Raw genomic sequence first — 18,156 nt, forward strand, 5'->3', positions numbered from 1 at the left:
TCTGATAAAAGCTAATTATCTAGGATAGCTAAAGTAAGATATAATCAGGAAAAATAGGAACAAAGTGGGCGGGGAAGAATGTAGTAGTACTAGTTCTTATCCCTTCTCCCCACAGCCTCACTGGGGAAACTGGCAATGAGTTTCTGGAATCAAAGTTAGCTGCGGATTTGTGCCCACAACAGAGCGCATCACTGTTATTTCATATGCACAGTGAAAGAGATTGGCAATGATCTCTAAGGACCTTTCCAAGTACACTGTTTTGGGACTGTAAGACTCACGCCATGAGATTCCTCTAAGGAAACATATTTCTCCTTGGTGGGCAATATGTGTGTCATCATTATTATATGATAAAGGTCCAGAATCCCTAATCTGAAACCTTTGCAGCCAGATGTATTTCAGTTTTGGAAGTTTACAGACTTCAGAAAAGCAATGTGGTATATAAATCATACACGCGGCTGCAAGGACTGGGAGCAGCACTCCGTGAGTAAAATATTATTTCTGCGGTGAATGGTACGAATACTCACAGTTAGTGGTCAAAGACTGTAAACAGCCTCATGTCAAGTCAGTATTGGGTTTTCAGAGTTTCCTGTATTCAAAATTGAAGATAAGGGATTATGGGTGGGCCTGCAGGGAAAATCTTATTAAGATTTTGAGAATCCTTATAATTTCTCCAACTACCTACTGCTGGTTGGTTCTTAAGTAGTAAAACTTTCAAAACATGTTCGTTTTGTAAGTCACCTGAATGAAGAAAACTCAAAAACGCATGCATGCATACAAACTCCTGTCCCGTGTGGTCTATTCCACAGCCATCCCGGCTGCAATGACTCCCTGCTGGACGAGCAAGCCATGCAGGGACACAGGTCCCAGAAGTCCCAGAAGTCCCCAGGGCAATATTAGCTACCAACAGCTGAGTGCTTGCTTCTCTGTATGCTGGGCATTAATTCTCACAACAGAGGAGAGGGTATTATTGCTCTCAGTTCACAGATGAAGAAACTAAGGCTCAGAGAGGTTAAATAACTTTCCATGGTCACACAGCTGAGTAGACAAGTCAAATGCCCCACTCCTTTCATTATACCCTATTTTGCCCCTAAGAATAAAGAAAAAAGGCATATATGGTGAACCAGCCCAGACCTTACCTAGCAGGAAGCTAACTGTATGACCCTATCTAAAATAGCACCCCAAGCCCTTTACGTCCTTTTTCTGCTGTTTTTCTTCATAGCACTCCCTGGCATTACATTACATGTTTACTTGTTTACTGCCTACCTCTCCCACTAAAAAGTAAACTCCATGAGGGCAGGAACCTTGTTCTTTTCACTGCTGTTTCCCCTGCATCTGAAATGGTGCTGGTCCCAAGAAGGTGGGCACGTATTTTACAGTGAATGAATGTAAGACCCTATGAGTCTCTACCTAGGAAAGACCAAATGAAAGTGTGAGGTGGAGAACAAGTGTACAGGATTTCTCTGTTAGCTGTAAGAGCTCCATGGCTGCCCACGACCAGGGCTACAGGTGGCTGAACAGAAAGTAATGCACCAACATTATGGGATTCAAATTTGGCACCAAATTTTTGTGATGCAGCAAGAGGCCCTACACCCATGATAGAGCAAAACAAAGGGAAATTTTAATACAACCTATTACACCTGTACTTGCTTCTCATCCTTATAAACAGTCCATACATCACACACACACACACACACACGTCTCTATAAAGGTAAATTCCCATGTTATGAACTGAACTGTGTTCCACTGAAATTCATCTGTTGAAACCCTAATCTCAGTGCCTCAGAATGTGATTTGGATTTGGATTCAGGGCCTTCTAAAAGGTAACTAAGGTTCCATGAGATCATAAGGATGGGTCCCAAATCCAATATGACTGGTATCCTTATAAGAGGAAACACGTGAACACTCCCCACCCACAGAAAAAGCCGCATGAGGACACAGCAAACAGGAGGCCATCCCATCCATAAGCCAAAGAGATAGGACCCACACGAAACTAAACGTGCTGATACCTTGATCTTGGATTTCTACCCTCCAGACTGTGAGAAAATAAATTTCCATTGATTAAGCCTCCCCATCTGTGGTATTTTGTTATGGCAGCCTTAGCAAACTAATACATCCCTCCACACAGATAACGCGGCAGGAAGAATACACCATCAAGACTCCAAGCACAGCAAGGAGGTTAGGTTCAACAGTATTTTTGCTTTAGTACTGATAAGGCCATATTTGAAAGGCCTTGTCAGTACTCTGTCTACACAGACCTCAATCTCTGGCCTGGGACAAACACCCATTCCAGGCACACAGCCAATCCCTAATTCCACCCCCAGCTCAAGGGCCATCTCAAAGGCACATAAAGAGTCAGACTACCTCAAGCCACGCCAGGCTCTCCATTCTGCCCGTCAGAAGCAATCCTGCATTCAATAAATGATACCCAGTACTGATAATTAGCTTTTAAAAAAATTAGTCAATACATACTGGTTTTAACAGCAATACAGGTCTTATCCTCTCCCACCTGCTTCTCCACCATCCCCAGCGCAAGAGCTGCAAGTCTTTAATTCTTGTGCTTTTCCCAAAAGACCTGCACATAGTTCTGCACACAACAGGTACTCATTCATCCATTAGTCAACAAATGTGTACTGAGCACCTTACAATGTGCCAGGCATAAGCCCTGCACCATACAAGGCAGACACAGTACCCACCCTCCTGATGCCTACATTCTAGCGAAGGAGACTGATATTATTAACAAGTCATACATTTCAATACAATTATGCGCTGTGAAGAACTACAAGACACTGTGTCTGCTTGTTCCCGTGCATCTGGTCGGATGCCTGCCACGCTCTCCTGTACACAGGCTCTCCTCTCGCCCAACCACGATACATAAAGATGACCCCGTCTCTCAGTGCTCTGGTCAAACCAACACCAGTGCAGGCAGGTTCCAACCAGAGCCGAATATCTGCAACTATGCAGGGTCTCCGCCGCGTGCACGGTTCAACACGGCAGGCCTCACACCAAAGGATGCTCCAACTAGGCGGGGGTGGAGCTGGGGAAAGGCCTCCATCCTCCTGGCAACGGGAGGATGAGAAACACAGGTGGCCCCACAGGGCGGTAGTCTCTGCACAGAGCCCGCCGCGCCGTCTTTCCCAGCGCTATCGAGGCCTTAAGTCTGTCGCGGACTCAGACACTGTGTCCGGGTAGCAGGTTCTTCCCTCTGCGCCGCAGCTCCTCTGATCCGAAGCCCCTAAGTCACCCCACGAAGACCCTTCCCTCCCGATCCTCTCCTACCCAGACCCCAGCCCAGGATCCTCCAACCCGGAGCGCCTCTCCGACCGCGACCACTGGGCCCCAGCGCCGCCCACACCCAGGCCGGGGGCTTCCCAGGGTCTGTGCGACCCTCAGTCCCAGCTGCCTCGGCCCGGGGGCGGAGTCACGTACCCAAGCGAAGAGCGCGGCCGCTGTAGGGACGGCCTCCAAGGAGTGCGGTTCTGGCTCCATGCGGGCACTCTCAGCAGGCGCTTCCGTGGGGGCCGGCGCGGGAACCGGCCCTCCCGGAGAGAGGGCGGGGCGGGGGCGGGGCGGGGCGGGGCCCTCCTGGGCAGGGGGCGGGGTAGGGCGGGCCCTCCAGGGTAGAGGGCGGGGTGGGGCGGGGTGGGGCGGGGCGGGGGCGGAGCCCTCCCGGCAGCGGGGTGGGACCCGCCAGGGAGGGAGCGGGGCGGGACCGGCCGGGCAGGGGGTGGGGCGGGGCCCGCCGGGGGAGAGGCTTGCGGAAGTGGGGCAGGCCTGGGAAGGAATTGGTGAAGGGTGTGCGGCGCCCACGCCGGGGAAGGGTCTGCGGTGGCTGTGGGCCGCCCCTCTTGCAGCTGCTAACCTGGCTCCGACGGGAGCGGGTTTGCAGCTCCCCCATCACCCCGCCCCGGCGCGCTACGAGCGTCTCCGCCCCCTGCCTCCGGTCTTGCCCGGCCGCTTGGCTTCTCCTTCCCTCCCCTCGCACTCTATTTTTAGTAATAATTCTGTACGCTTGCACTACGCTAAACGGTTCACCAAGCTCGCTCAGGTTAGAGCCCCATGACGGCCCAGAGTGGCTGACAGGACGGGGATTGTATCACCATTTTGATGGGGAAGAAATTGAGCCTGGGAAGGGGGGTGGAAAGGGTCCTGACTCTGTCTTAGGCCGAACTGGCTTCGGGCCTGCTTTGGTGTGGTTTGCAAAATCGAAGGGTGCTTCCTAGTGGGCGAATGTAGTGTCTTACAGCGTTGCTCAACGCCCTAAGCTCCTGGCACGGAGCGGGAACTCACCCCCGCGATACTGAACTAAGGAGGCTGGTTTTGAACTGCTTCCTGCCTGCCAGGGTGGCCTTCTAACCCTCAGCGCTGCCAGCATAGCCCCGGCCCAGATTCTGATTATTGGGTAATAACTGAATGATTTTCATCCAGCAAAAATTTTCATATAAAACAGCTTTTATCAAACACACCTTCATATACTACCGGACCATTTTTCTGAAGGAAAATGTAGCAAAGAATACTAAGAATATGAAATTTAGCTAGTAATTCCACTTCTGCTCATTTATCACAAGAAAAAAAAATTGGAACTATGCACAAACCCTTGTACTGCAAGTTATGCATTATGGGGTTACATATAATAGTAAAGAACTTAGAATCTAAAGTCCTTAAATTTCAAAAACAAATTGATTAAATTGTATAGCCATGCACTTGAATACTAGGCTGCCATTTAAAAAAAAACGTTTTGTAAAATAGTAACAGACATATTCCTGATGTATCATTAAAGCAAATATTATATCAATTTCATGCACACACACGCTGGGTGTTGGATTACAGGTGATTTTTATTTTCTTTTTTGTACTTTTTGTACATAACCCAGACTCCAAGCTACAAATTATCTTGCAGGTACAAATGGGGTCACATTAAAAAGAGTTCATATTCAGTGGTTCTTGACCCCTCTACTGACACAAGCCTCCAGTACTCTTCACCCTTCATACCTGAAAGGCCCTTGCCAGTATCTCCCTGAGCTCTTATAGTACTTCCCATTCTTTCACTCCACCCACTCCTTGGTGTTTCTGCCTTAAGACCACTCAAGGACAGCACCTCATGTTTCCCTGTCCAGTCTGTGGCATCTTGAAAACATGGAGGACTGTGCTAATAAAAATGAAAAGCTTAGAGGCAAAGCAGCTCTTTGTTCTCAAGAGAACTTGATGTGCAAAAACTATACTGTTTGCTGATTGTTTTATGAGTTAAATGATTTAGTGAAAGTCACTCAGTCATATCCCGTTCTTTGTGACCACATACAGCCCATGGAATTTTGCAGGCCAGAATACTGGAGTGGGTAGCTGTTTCCTTCTCCAGGGGATCTTCCCAACCCAGGGATCAAACCCAGAGGCAGATTCTCTACCAGCTGAGCCACCAGGGAAGCCTGTTTTATAAGAGTGGCCTTTTATATGATCAGAATATTGTTCCTTTTTTAAAAACTAATTAATTGATTAATGTTTTTGGCTGTGGTGGATCTTCATTGCTGCACACAGTCTTTCCCTAGTTGTGGTGAGCAAGGGCTACTCTTCATTGCAGTGTGCAAGCTTCTCATCGCAGTGGCTTTTCTTATTGCAGAGGATGGGCTCTAGGCGCGAGGACTTCAGTAGTTGCAGCACATGGGGCTCAGTTGTCCCGCTGCAGGTGGTATCTTTCCCAACCAAGGATCAAACCCTTGTCTCCTGCATTGGCAGGTGGGTTCTTAACCACTGGATCACCAAGAAAGTCCCTGACCATTCCTTTTAAGCATATGTAATTCCCTGGTGGCTGCCTGCAATGCAGGAGACCTGGGTTCGATCCCTGGGTTGGGAAGATCCCCTGGAGAAGGAAATGGCAACCCAATCCAGTACTCTTGCCTGGAGAATCCCATGGAGGGAGGAACCTGGTAGGCTACAGTCCATGGAGTCGCAAAGAGTCGGACATGATTGAGCGACTTTATTTACTTAATAGTATAAAATGAGACCCTCCTCACCTCCATTTGGCTAAGACTCTAAAGTAGTAAGTGCCAATTACTCCCACATTATTAAATGAGGTACAAAACCACCAAAGCAGAACTTGTGAAGGTGTCTAGAAACCTTCACATACCCTGGAAGTCTATGAAAGAGATTGAAGAGACTGAGAGAGAATTCTGAGAGGATATGTGCAATATTGTCAGTGTATGTGAATCCTGCCCATTCTGTGTCTAAGGAAAGGCAAGTGTCAGCAGGGCCACTGAGAGAGCTTGGCATGTATCCCTCCAGATTGGGACCAGGCAGGTTGCTGTCTGGGCTTCCCTGGTGGCTCAGCTGGTAAAGAATCCGCCTGCAATGCGGGAGACCTGGGTTCAGTCCCTGGGTTGGGAAGATCCCCTGGAGAAGGGAAAGGCTACCCACTCCAGTATTTTGGCCTGGAGAATTCCATGGACTGTATAGTCCATGTGGTTGCAAAGAGTCAGACACAACTAAGCGATTTTCACTTCAGATTGCTGTCCAGTTCATGCTTAGAAATGTCCAATGGCTTCTGGCCAGATAACTGCTCTGATAGTGAGCAGAGATATTGATACTTTGGAGGGGTCTTTCATGTCCAGAGTTTTTTAAGACAAAGAATGTCTGAATATCTCCTATGTGAGTGTTTCCCATGCGTGAGCAAATTGCCCAGGGTATAGTGTTAGACCCAACCCATGGGAATTTCTGGAGGGCTGAAGGGACCCCCACAGGAGAGTTGACTACTTGATTCATAGAGGCTGAGCAAGATGAATTCAACATCCCAGTCAGAGACATTAATATACCCGAATTAAGAGATTCCAAGAAATAAGAAATGGGAAGCTCTTTCAAAACACCCACAGACAATGAGTCAACACTAAATACTTACCAAGTACAGAAAGCATATATACCAAGTTAATAGTATCAAACCAAAAAAAACTTCTTACTCCTTACCTCTCCTCCTTATCACCATCCCCAAACCCTGGAGGAGCCAGAAGCATTCTTGTGAGTAGAGAATGAGCCGCAAGAAAATAAAAACACAAAGCACATCTCTTCCTTTCTCAGTTCTAGAGAAGAAAAACTTTAATCTTAAAATTTACTGTTTTGAACTTTTTCATAACACTGGAATTTTTAAATACTGAAATGAGAGAAAGAGCTTAGAAGCTAAGGACTTAAAGTGAGCAGAAAATTCAAGACAGGGACCTGAGATTTCGTCCAAAGGGGCACATGAAGGAACAACCTAGAGTCAGTTTTCATAATGAGAGGATCTGGAAGAATACAGTTGTTAACCAGTTTCATCCCTTGAAGGTACATGCATCAGTACTTTAACTAACATATTATTATGTTATATCCCTTAATACAATTTCTTGAAAGTGTTGCAGTAAAGCTACTATCAATATTTGAACTATGTACATACCACCGACTAGCTCTTCCCATTAGCAGCCTGGTTGAGTTCAGTTCTTGAATGAAGCTCAGTTCAGTTCAGTCACTCAGTCATGTCCAACTCTTTGCGACCCCATTGACTGCAGCATGCCAGGCTTCCCTGTCTGTCACAAGCTCCCCAAGCTTGCTCAAACTCATGTCCATCGAGTCAGACGTGAGTTTGAGCAATGAAGCTAGATACAAATTATTTGATGAATTATTGAATGAAGCTAAATTTGAATTATTTGATGGTAACACTTTCAGGTGCCTTGTCTCCCCATAAGAGGAAAATATGAAGTTTTTTGAGTATGTGGAATACATCTGTATCCTATACAGGTTAGGAAGTTTTTTCTTTTAGATTATCTTATTTGATCCTCTCAATATTACTGGTATAATAAGTATTGTTGGGATCATTATTTTATAGATGAGAAAACTGAAGCTCAAAATTAAATTATTTACTCCAAGGCCAGATTTCCGCTTTTAATATAGGCAGATTAGCTAGCTACAGACCAGTTCTCTCACCAAAAACAATTAGGAAAGATGGGAAAATATTTTTAAAATTTGTTTTAAGTCATTGGAGAGCTATGAAAGCAGCCAGAACTTGGAGGGCCAGGATCTAAAAGCTGAGGGATTTCATTTGGCACTACTTTTCTGTTTGAAGCATTTGCTAATTAGCAAGCAGTGACTTGGAGGCTAAGAAGCTGGGCCGAAAGAAAAAAAAGGAGCTGGGCTGAAAGCAGCTGCTGAGAAACTGAACAGTACTTTTAGCAGTTTTATGCAATCAGGAGGAATCAGAGTAAAGGGAAGGAGAGCAGAAGTCCAGGATCCCCACGGAGAAGCCCTGGTACCTACTCAAAGCTCTCCTTTGAGATTCCCTAAAAGCAGAGGTGACCTGGAAATAGACCAGCCCTCAAAGACTGAAACGTATCATCCAGCTGACTTAGTTCCTACTTGGACTGAGATGAGCATCCCCTGCCATTATACACTGCCTGCTCAAGCAAAAGTCAATTCCTTTTGGAGGAAGATAAAGTCATCCAGAAGCTATGAAGGATTTCTGATGAGGAGATTAATGATTCTTTGCTGTTGTTCAGTGGCTAAGTCATTTCTGATTCTTTTGTGACCCCAAGGAGTATAGCATGGCAGGCTCCTCTGCCCATGGGGTTCTCACTGGAGTGAGTTGCCATTTCCTTCTTCGGGGATCTTCCTGGACCAGAGATCAAACCCACGTCCCCTGCATTGGTAGGCTGATTCTTTACCACTGAGCCACCTGGGAAGCCCCAGTGATTCTTTACATACGGCTAGTAAGTTTATTTTTACAGAGTCCTCTCACAATGTAATTCTTACAATAACCCAGGAAAGTACATCTAACCCACTTAACAGATGAGAAATATGAGACTGAAACTTGTTACCAGGTTTTCCAGGTGTATTTGATTTCACTTATATCACATATTCATAGGCTTTTTAAAAAGAATAAGGATGTTACAGATTTTTGAAACTAATAAAATTGCTAATATACATTTAAATCCATTTTAACATACCTTTGACAAAAAATATATACTTATTGAAAACATAAATTTTGTGTCCTTTCATTATCCAAATGACTAACAAACTTTCAAATCATAAATGTGTATCACATTGTAAAATAAAGACAAGACTGAAATAAGACCACAGTGTCTTTATACATTTCCTAGAGATTAATATATGAACTCTATTATGTGTTGCTCTAGTAACTCCAGGATTTTTTTCTTTCAGTTTGGACACACTTTGGTGCGTCATTACCACTGTATAACTCCAAATGACAAAATAGGCAGATTAAGAAATGTAGGCATTCTGACAACCAGATTTTAAAGTGTTCTTCAAAAAGTCAGGAAAATACCATCTATGTCTCTGAGTAATAACTCACTGATTAAGAATTATGAACCACACTTTTTGTTCAAATCTATTCTGATATTTGAGTAAGTATTAACATATTCCTTGAGGCTTTGAAGAGATATATTTAAAATGCATGAAAACTCTTAAGACTCTCAGGATTCCTCATTTACCAGATATCACAAATTCAGAGGTTAGAAGATCTGAAATCAATCATAAAATATTTCCATTATTCTGAAGATGTGAATTATAATTGTTGTATCTTTAACATTTACTTTAGTGTGCTTTAATCATAGTGATTTGAGATACCATCGTTTTTAGGTTGTATGAAAATAAGCAGGCACAGTATGCATAATTTGTTGTTATTTGCTATCTATCATGGTTTGCTTCATAGATTTCCTTGCAACCAAATACTATAAACTACCTAACAAGTATTTCAAATGGTTTCAGATTAACTGACTTAGATCTAGTACTATCAAAGGTATATTTAACAGTTGATCAGCTATTAAAATTTACAAGTAATGTAAAAATCTGAAGTAGCATAAATTACTCTTCCTAATTCTATTTCCTTGTATAACATAAAATGAAATAAATTTTAAGAGTTTTTAAATTTTCCTTTGAGGCCTAAAAAGCATTAAAATATCTAGTGATCTGTTGGGAAAAAAATGTTACATGGTATACAATTTGACTATTAATGTGAAAAAAATTAAAGACACAGTTTTTAAAGTAGCTGATTAAGAACAGAAAATTGGCTGAAAATATGACCCTGGCTTCCCTGGTGGCTCAGACAGTAACGAATCTGCCTGCAATGCAGGAGACTCAGGTTCGATCCTGGGGTCGGGAAGATCCCCTGGAGAAGAGAATGGCTACCCACTCCAGTATTTTTGCCTGGAGAATCCCACAGACAGAGAAGTCTGGTGGTCTACAGTCCATGGCATCACAAAGAGTCAAACATGACTGAGCGACTGCCAGTTTCAGTTTCATTCACCATTAATAGAAATGAGATCACTGGGAGAGGAAACTGATGGAGCACAATATTCAGGAGATTCTGAGTTCCTTTTTGGACCTATAGAGTTTAAAATTCTTGGCAGGGCTGCCATGTTGCACAACTCCATTTCATTCTATGTAAATAGTGTGACAAGAACTTACACAACATTGGCCTAAGTTATGGGGCATTAGATGGAAATATCTAGTAGGCAGTTGGATTTAAAAGGCAAAAACTCAAGACAGGTGTTAAGAGTTAGAACTGCAAATATGGGAGACATAGGTAATAAGAATTGAAGTTATGGACATGGATGACATCTCCATGAACAGAAAGCAGAGAGGAAAGAGGGCCAAAAGCAGAAACTTGAGGAAAGTCTTCTTTTCGCGGGTGCAGGGAGAATAGGAGCAAACTGAAGAAATAAAGCCTGTCCTGTGGACTCCAGAGTTACCCGTTAATACCAGACCTGCTCCCTGTACTACACCGCTGACACCACATAAAAGCCAGTGCTAGCTATCTTCACTGTTTCAGTGTCAGTCCGAAAATGCTCTTCCTGACATTTCTTACACCATTTTCTTCCCCATTTCCTACCCTATACCCTCACACCTGGCCTTCCTATTTATGGTCTCCCCTTAAAGTGCTTGGCACTGCTTTCCAACTTTAACTTGGTATGTCTCTCATCTGACTCAGTTTGAACTCTCCCTCTAACACTGTCTCCTACTAACCTGAGGACATTCTCTGGGGCTGCATGTCTGAGTTCAGGACCTTGCAAGTGGCATGCCCACCAAGTTCCCTTTGGCCTCCTGAGTAGGACAGATCTTGTAAAACATACACAGCGCCATAGAAAGAAAAGACCATCCCCAAGGAGGATGGTCACTCGGCAGGGGCTCCCTAGTGCCTACAAAATAAAGTCACAAATTCTTAACGATTATGTCCCAATCAGCCTTTCTAGATTTAGATACTCCTCTTTCCCTATAAGACGTTACACTTAAAATTAGACTATCTGCTCTTTACTAGGCACATTTCATATGCAAAGCTCTCTCTGCTTTTGCTCAAGCTAGCAGTGGAGAGAGTTGGTTTCCTATTAAATTGAGGCATGTGAATGTGACCAAGCTTGGCCCAAATTTGATGATAAGTTAGATGCTGTAGAAATAAGAGGATCTTAGATAACAATATGGATTAGCTCCATAATAACCATCAAGGTGTTTTAAGTGATCATTGTACTCAAGAAGAACTGGGGAAAACAAAATCAGGCTAAGAACAGATCTATACATTGGGTCAAGCAAATTCTCTATAAAAACTGGGATGGTTGGTGAATTGTATAGCATGTGAATTATACTTCACAAAAGCTGTTACCAAAAGAAAAAAATAAGTAGTGGCTAAAATATCTAGATGTGTACTAGGGGTATCTGGGTACACATTTTCAAAGAATAATGGTCCCTTAAAGAATGGGAGTAGAGACTATTGTTTGGCTGCTGTCCCTCCACAATCGGCTCTTCAAGCAAAGCCACAGTTGCCCCACAGGCCTCCGAATTGGTGTTCAGATGCTTTCGGCATTAGAACTGGTAACTGTCAGATGCTCAGCTGCCTGCTGACCTTAGCAAGGGCATCACTGACAACATCAAGCTCATGCTGAAGCTCATTCATGGCGCTGGTTATACTCTTGGTATCTTTCAAGAGCTGAATACTCCGTGTATATGGATTATACTTCACTCCAAATGGACGCTTGATTGTTTTGGTAAATTCTCTATATAAGAAAACAAATAAGAGGCAATCAGTTTCTAGGGGGAAAATGATGAAAACAGAATACTGTCCATTAGTCTAACATTCAGTTCAGTTTGGTTCAGTCTTTGCGACCCCATGAATTGCAGCACGCCAGGCCTCCCTGTCCATCACCAACTCCCAGAGTTCACTCAAACTCACGTCCATTGAGTCAGTGATGCCATTCAGCCATCTTATGTTCTGTCGTCCCCTTCTCCTCCTCCCCCCCATCCCTCCCAGCATCAGAGTCTTTTCCAATGAGTCAGCTCCTCGCATGAGGTGGTCTAATGTTGAACATATCTAAACCCTATGTATACTACAAGTCCTTTTTCAAATGCCATTAAGCTTTCCCTTTCCCCTAGCTGGAATGAATTGCTCCTAGATAAAATAACAATGTTTCATCTGTATCTCTTTAAGGCTTCCAATTTGTTATATAGTAATTTGCATACATTTTGTTTTCCCTATTAGATTATAAACTCTCTGATAGGAAGGAATGGGAAGTAACCAGTTTCTCAGTGTATCTGATTCATATTTGCAACCCTGAACATCACTGTAAACAACACATCCTAAATATTTACTGTGGAAGGGAGATATGTTCCAGGCAGAAGGTGCCTAGAGGGCCTCTAATTATTAGCTGCTTACTTCTGTGACTTGTTAACATTACCGGACCTATCTAAGGCAGAGGCAAATTAAGGCATGAGGAAGATATACTTTACCTCATCTTCTCCTTTGCATCTTCAAAGCTTTCAGATACAAAGTAGACATCCTGAAAAGTTGTGATGAGACACTCCTGTTTGCATGTAATCTTGGGGTCAAAGGGCTTTACTTTGGCATGTCCGGAAAGAGCGTGCTAGAAGACAAAGAGTCCGTAAATCAAAAAATACTATCCATTTTCATAGATCACCTTTTTCACACAGCTGCCAGAATCAGCACACCTCTGAATATATTATTAACACAGTGGTCCCAATCTACAATTCCAAACTTATTTCCTACATCTCTATTTAATCCACAATATGCTAAACCAAAACAAATGAACTGCTATTCCCTATAAATGCCCCACTCTTTATAACACTCTTCTCCATGTAGGATGTACCTAAGGATCTTTATTTATTTACTGTTAATATGGCATCTGCTTTCTACCCAACAGTAGTTATTCCTGTACATGACTTGTACCCTCCAGCAGGTGGTGGGCTCTTTGAGAGTAGGACTGTACTTTGGACAATACTGAATACACACTCACCACCTAACAAACAGAGGTTCATTCCTTTATTGGATACGTAATAAATCTCATTGAAGAATTCCCTAGAAAGTACTGAAGTTATTATTAGCACACAAAAAACAGTGAGGAAACAGCAAGACTTTGTTAAGCAAAAACTTTAAAATACTTATTTATTTAGAAGATATATCTATATTCTGAATAGGCATCTATATTCAGAAAACTTAGGAAAGAGAGAAAAATACCTCTTAGGTATGCTTACTGCCACCCCAAGTATTTTCCGCAGTAAGCTCTTGTTCAAATCCAAAAACTATTTCAGGTCGTATCAATTACATTAAGTGAATATGGTTACATGCAAATATTTACAACTCTTACTTTGAGTTCACTGATGGAAGAAAGTAAGCCGGCACCAAAGACTCTGAGCTGCCCCTCTTGTTTGCACAGACCAAACTCCACAGTGAAGAAGTAGCACTGCAAAAGGACATCAGTATTTCTCTCACATCATGAATGGCTCAACTTAAAACAAATTATGACTCTTAGTCACTGACCCAAATTACCCTGGAATAAAATCCAAGACCCCCAGACTAGCTCACAAGTATTTCTACAGTCTGGCCTTGACCAAGTCAGACTTCTCAAAGTTTTGTTCTGGGAATTCTTACATACTTTTAAAAATAACTGAGGACCCTAAGGACCTTCCGTTTATGTGGGATATAGCTAACTATATTTACCATATTCATATGTAAACTGAGACAAAATTTAAATATTGACTAATTAATTTTAAAATATAATAAACCATTTTATGGGCTTCCCAGGTGGCTCTGCGGTAAGGAATCTGCCACCAATGCAGGAGACCCAGGTTCAATCCCTGGGTCAGGAAGATCCCCTGGAGAAGGGAATGGCTACCACTCCAGTATTCTTGCCTGGAGAATTTCATGGACAGAGGAGCCTAGCGGGGTACAGTTCATGAGGTGACAAAGAGTAGTACACGACTGAGTGACTAACACATTAAGTTCCTTGAAGGTGGGAATTAGACTTTACTCATCTTTATATTTCCAGCATGTTGTCTTATAAAGTGCTAAAAAATACTTTTAGCATCATTTTTAGAGAACCTATCATTTTTACTGCAAAAAGGGTATGTAAACTATTAACATTGTTGTATTCTGGTGTTCTTCGTTTCTCTGCCTTTTTTTTTAAGCTCATGTCTTCTTTGAAGTGAAGTGAAGTGAAGTTGTTCAGTCGTGTCCAACTCTTTGCAACCCCATGGACTGTAGCCTACCACATCTTCTTTGGATAAACCTTAAACCTCTTCCTTTAATGTTATTTAAATTATTTAAATTAAATTAAATATGAGCAGAGACAAATTTTCTAATGCTCATCTGGAATATGTACTTTTAAACTACACAAATACCCACATCCCACCCCAGTTAAGAATTAATGATCTGTACAGCGATTTCCAGATTTATACCGTTGCCAGTTTTTGAACAGCCTCTTCTGAAGCTCCAAGAGAAGCCAGGCCAATTTCTTGGGAGAACTGAGCAAAACTAGGTTCAGCCAAAAGAGGGACATGACCTAAGAGTTCATGGCAGGTATCTCTGAAAAAAGAGGTACAAGTTGTCACACCATGATGTTTAACATAAATGCATGACCAACCATTCAATCAAATAAAAACCTGATCTTACTTTTATTCAAACTGATCAGGTGGTATTACTTTGGAAATGGACCATAAAGGACATTATTATAGTAAAGAAATCATTTTGGTTCAAAACCTTGAGCATTCACAAACACACATACATAAATTCATGCAAATACCCACAGACTTCCACATGTCGCCCCACCTCCACCCCCAAATCAGGTCTCTGTTCAAATGTCACCTTCTCAGAGAGTCCTTCTCTGATCACTCTTTTCAAAATAGAAACACGCACACGTACACACACACATCTGTCCCCCTTCCCTGCTTTATTTTTCTCCATGGAACTTATATTCTAATTTATTCATATTTACTTGTTTATTTTCTGTATTTCCCATTGGAATATAAGCCCTATGAAGGCAGGAAACTTTGAATTTTTTTCAGTCTTACATCCCCTATGCTTAGAACAGTACTTGGTACCTAACAGGTTGTCAATTACTACTGGTAATAATAATGGCTAACATGTATAGCACATAAGAACATGTATTACAGGCCAGGCACCATTCAAAATGCTTTACATGTGCTAATTCACTTGATCTTCAAGGAAAAAAAAACAAACTCATGAGGTAAGTACCATATTGATGGATGGATGCTGCAATAGAAGTACTTACGGTTCTGGAGTGTAGAGAGGATCCGAACTGTGTCTCACATACTGTGTGCAGTGAAAAACTCGAAAGGCTAAACCTGATAAGAAATCCCTTGGTGATAAGTAACCAGCCACAGGACGGATGGAAAAACCTGTGCGTTCTGCAAAGCAAAGGAGAAAAATGTTCACCAGAATAGACTGATTACTGCAACATTTTAATTCTGCCAGTGGCACCAAGTTAACGCTTTGAGGGAGAACATGAAACTAAAATGTGTCATATAAGTCATAATTATTTACCACTTACAGTGGCCAGACAGTGAGTTAAGAATTTTTACACATGACATCTCCTTTCATGTTTATGATTGAGCCAGCTATAAAACTATGGCTCAAAGACTCAATAATGTGCCCAAGGCCACATAGTAGATGATAAATGTAGGAAGAACCCAGGCCCTATACTACACCTTGCTGTCTCCATGAAGAGGTTAAACTATTCTTTAGACAATCTTTCTTTTCTCTTTTTATTAAAAAAAAAACTTTAAAAATCTGTTAGTTTAGATCAACCATTTTTTGAAACTATGACATTTTTAGCCAGTACCCTCTTGTAGTTTCTTTATTTTATGTGAACTGACTGGTGCTCTTTCATTCCCCAGCAGTTGAGACTGCATGCCCACTCTAAAAGTTATTTGCTGCAGTGGCTCTGGGGACCTCTATAAGCTCTAATCCTGTCCTTCATTTCAAACTCTCAGTTCAGTTCAGTTCAATCACTCAGTAGTGTCTGATTATTTGCAACCCCATGGACTGCAGCACACCAGGCTTCCCTGTCCATCATCAACTCCAGCAGTTTGCTCAAACTCATGTCCATAGAGTCAATGATACCATTCAACCATTTCATCCTCTGTCATCCCCTTCTCCTCCCACCTTCAATCTTTCCCAGCATCAGGGTCTTTTCCAGTGAGTCAGTTCTTCTCATCAGGTGGCCAAGGTATTGGAGTTTCAGCTACAGCATTGGTCCTTCCAATGAATATTCAGAACTGATTTCCTTTAGGATGTACTGGTTGGATCTCCTTGCAGTCCAAGGGACACTCAAGACTCTTCTCCAACACCACAGTTCAAAAGCATCAATTCTTCAGTGTTCAGCTTTCTTTATGGTCCAACTCTCACATCTATATATGACTACTGGAAAAAACCATAGCTTTGACTAGATGGACCTTTTTGTTGGCAAAGTAATGTATCTGCTTTTTAATATGCCATCTAGGTTGGTCATAGCTTTTCTTCCAAGGAGCAAGCATTTTTTAATTTCATGGCTGCAGTCACCATCTGCAGTGATTTTGGAACCCAAGAAAATAATTGTTTCTCTCACTGTTTCCATTGTTTCCCCATCTATTTGCCATGAAGTGATGGGACCGGATGCTATGATCTTAGTTTTTTGAATGTTGTATTTTAAGCCAGCTTTTTCACTCTCCTCTTTTACATTTGCCAAGAGTCTCCTCAGTTCCTCTTTGCTTTCTTCCATAAGGGTAGTGTCATCTGCATTTGTGAGGTTATTGATATTTCTCCTGGCAATCTTGATTCTACCTTGTGCTTCATCCAGCCTGGCATTTTGCATGATGTACTCTGCATGTAAGTTAAATAAGCAGGGTGACAATATACAGCCTTGACAATATACTCCTTTCCCAATTTGGAACCAGTCTATTGTTCCATGTTCAGTTCTAACTGTTGCTTCTTGACCTGCACACAGATTTCTCAGAAGGCAGGTCAGGTGGTCTGGTATTCCCATTTCTTGAAGAATTTTCCATAGTTTGTTGGGATCTACACAGTCAAAGGTTTTGGCATAGTCAATAAAGCAGAAGTAGATCTTTTTCTGGAACTCTCTTGCTTTTTCTGATCCAATAGATGTTGGCAATTTGATCTCAGGTTCCTCTCAGTTCAGTTCAGTTCAGTTCCGTCACTCAGTCGTGTCTGACTCTTTGTGACCCCATGAATCGTAGCACACCAGGCCTCCCTGTCCTTCACCAACTCCCGGAGTTCACTCAGACTCAAGTCCATCGAGTCAGTGATGCTGTCCAGCCGTCTCATCCTCTGTCATCCCCTTCTCCTCCTGCCCCCAATCCCTCCCAGCATCAGAGTCTTTTCCAATGAGTCAACTCTTCACATGAGGTGGCTAAAGTACTGGAGTTTCAGCTTTAGCATCATTCCTTCCAAAGAAATCCCAGGGCTGATCTCCTTCAGAATGGACTGGTTGGATCTCCTTGCAGTCCAAGAGTCTTCTCCAACACCACAGTTCAAAAGCATCAATTCTTCAGCACTCAGCCTTCTTCACAGTTCAACCCTCACATCCATACATGACCAATGGAAAAACCATAGCCTTGACTAGACGGATCTTTGTTGGCAAAGCAATGTCTCTGCTTTTGAATATGCTGTCTAGGTTGGTCATAACTTTTCTTCCAAGGAGTAAGCTTCTTTTAATTTCATGGCTGCAGTCACCATCTGCAGTGATTTTGGAGCCCCCAAAAATAAAGTCTGACACTGTTTCCGCTGTTTCCCCATCTATTTCCCATGAAGTGATGGGACCAGATGCCATGATCTTAGTTTTCTGAATGTTGAGCTTTAAGCCAACTTTTTCACTCTCCTCTTTCACTT

At 42.6% G+C, this 18,156-nt stretch overlaps 2 protein-coding genes across 6 annotated transcripts in view; both read right to left on the bottom strand.

The window, feature by feature from the left end:
- Nucleotides 1–3,544, bottom strand: part of SERGEF (secretion regulating guanine nucleotide exchange factor) — a 255,185-nt gene extending 251,641 nt beyond the window's left edge. For all 4 annotated transcript variants that reach the window (XM_018059617.1, XM_018059619.1, XM_018059618.1 and 1 more), the window contains exon 1: nt 3,427–3,544. In XM_018059617.1, coding sequence (XP_017915106.1) covers nt 3,427–3,486 — 60 coding nt within the window. In that variant the 5' untranslated portion in view covers nt 3,487–3,544. The remainder of the gene's footprint in view (nt 1–3,426) is intronic.
- The window catches only part of TPH1 (tryptophan hydroxylase 1), a 36,964-nt gene continuing 28,988 nt past the window's right edge, over nt 10,181–18,156 (bottom strand). For both annotated transcript variants that reach the window (XM_005689575.3, XM_005689574.3), the window contains 5 exons: nt 15,542–15,677; nt 14,709–14,835; nt 13,619–13,714; nt 12,744–12,877; nt 10,181–12,013 (listed from right to left, as the gene is read on the bottom strand). In XM_005689575.3, the coding sequence (XP_005689632.2) occupies nt 11,839–12,013; nt 12,744–12,877; nt 13,619–13,714; nt 14,709–14,835; nt 15,542–15,677 (668 nt within the window). In that variant the 3' untranslated portion in view covers nt 10,181–11,838. The remainder of the gene's footprint in view (nt 12,014–12,743; nt 12,878–13,618; nt 13,715–14,708; nt 14,836–15,541; nt 15,678–18,156) is intronic.

Source organism: Capra hircus, chromosome 15 (assembly GCF_001704415.2).
Source record: "Capra hircus breed San Clemente chromosome 15, ASM170441v1, whole genome shotgun sequence".
Classification (NCBI taxonomy): Eukaryota; Metazoa; Chordata; class Mammalia; order Artiodactyla; family Bovidae; genus Capra; species Capra hircus.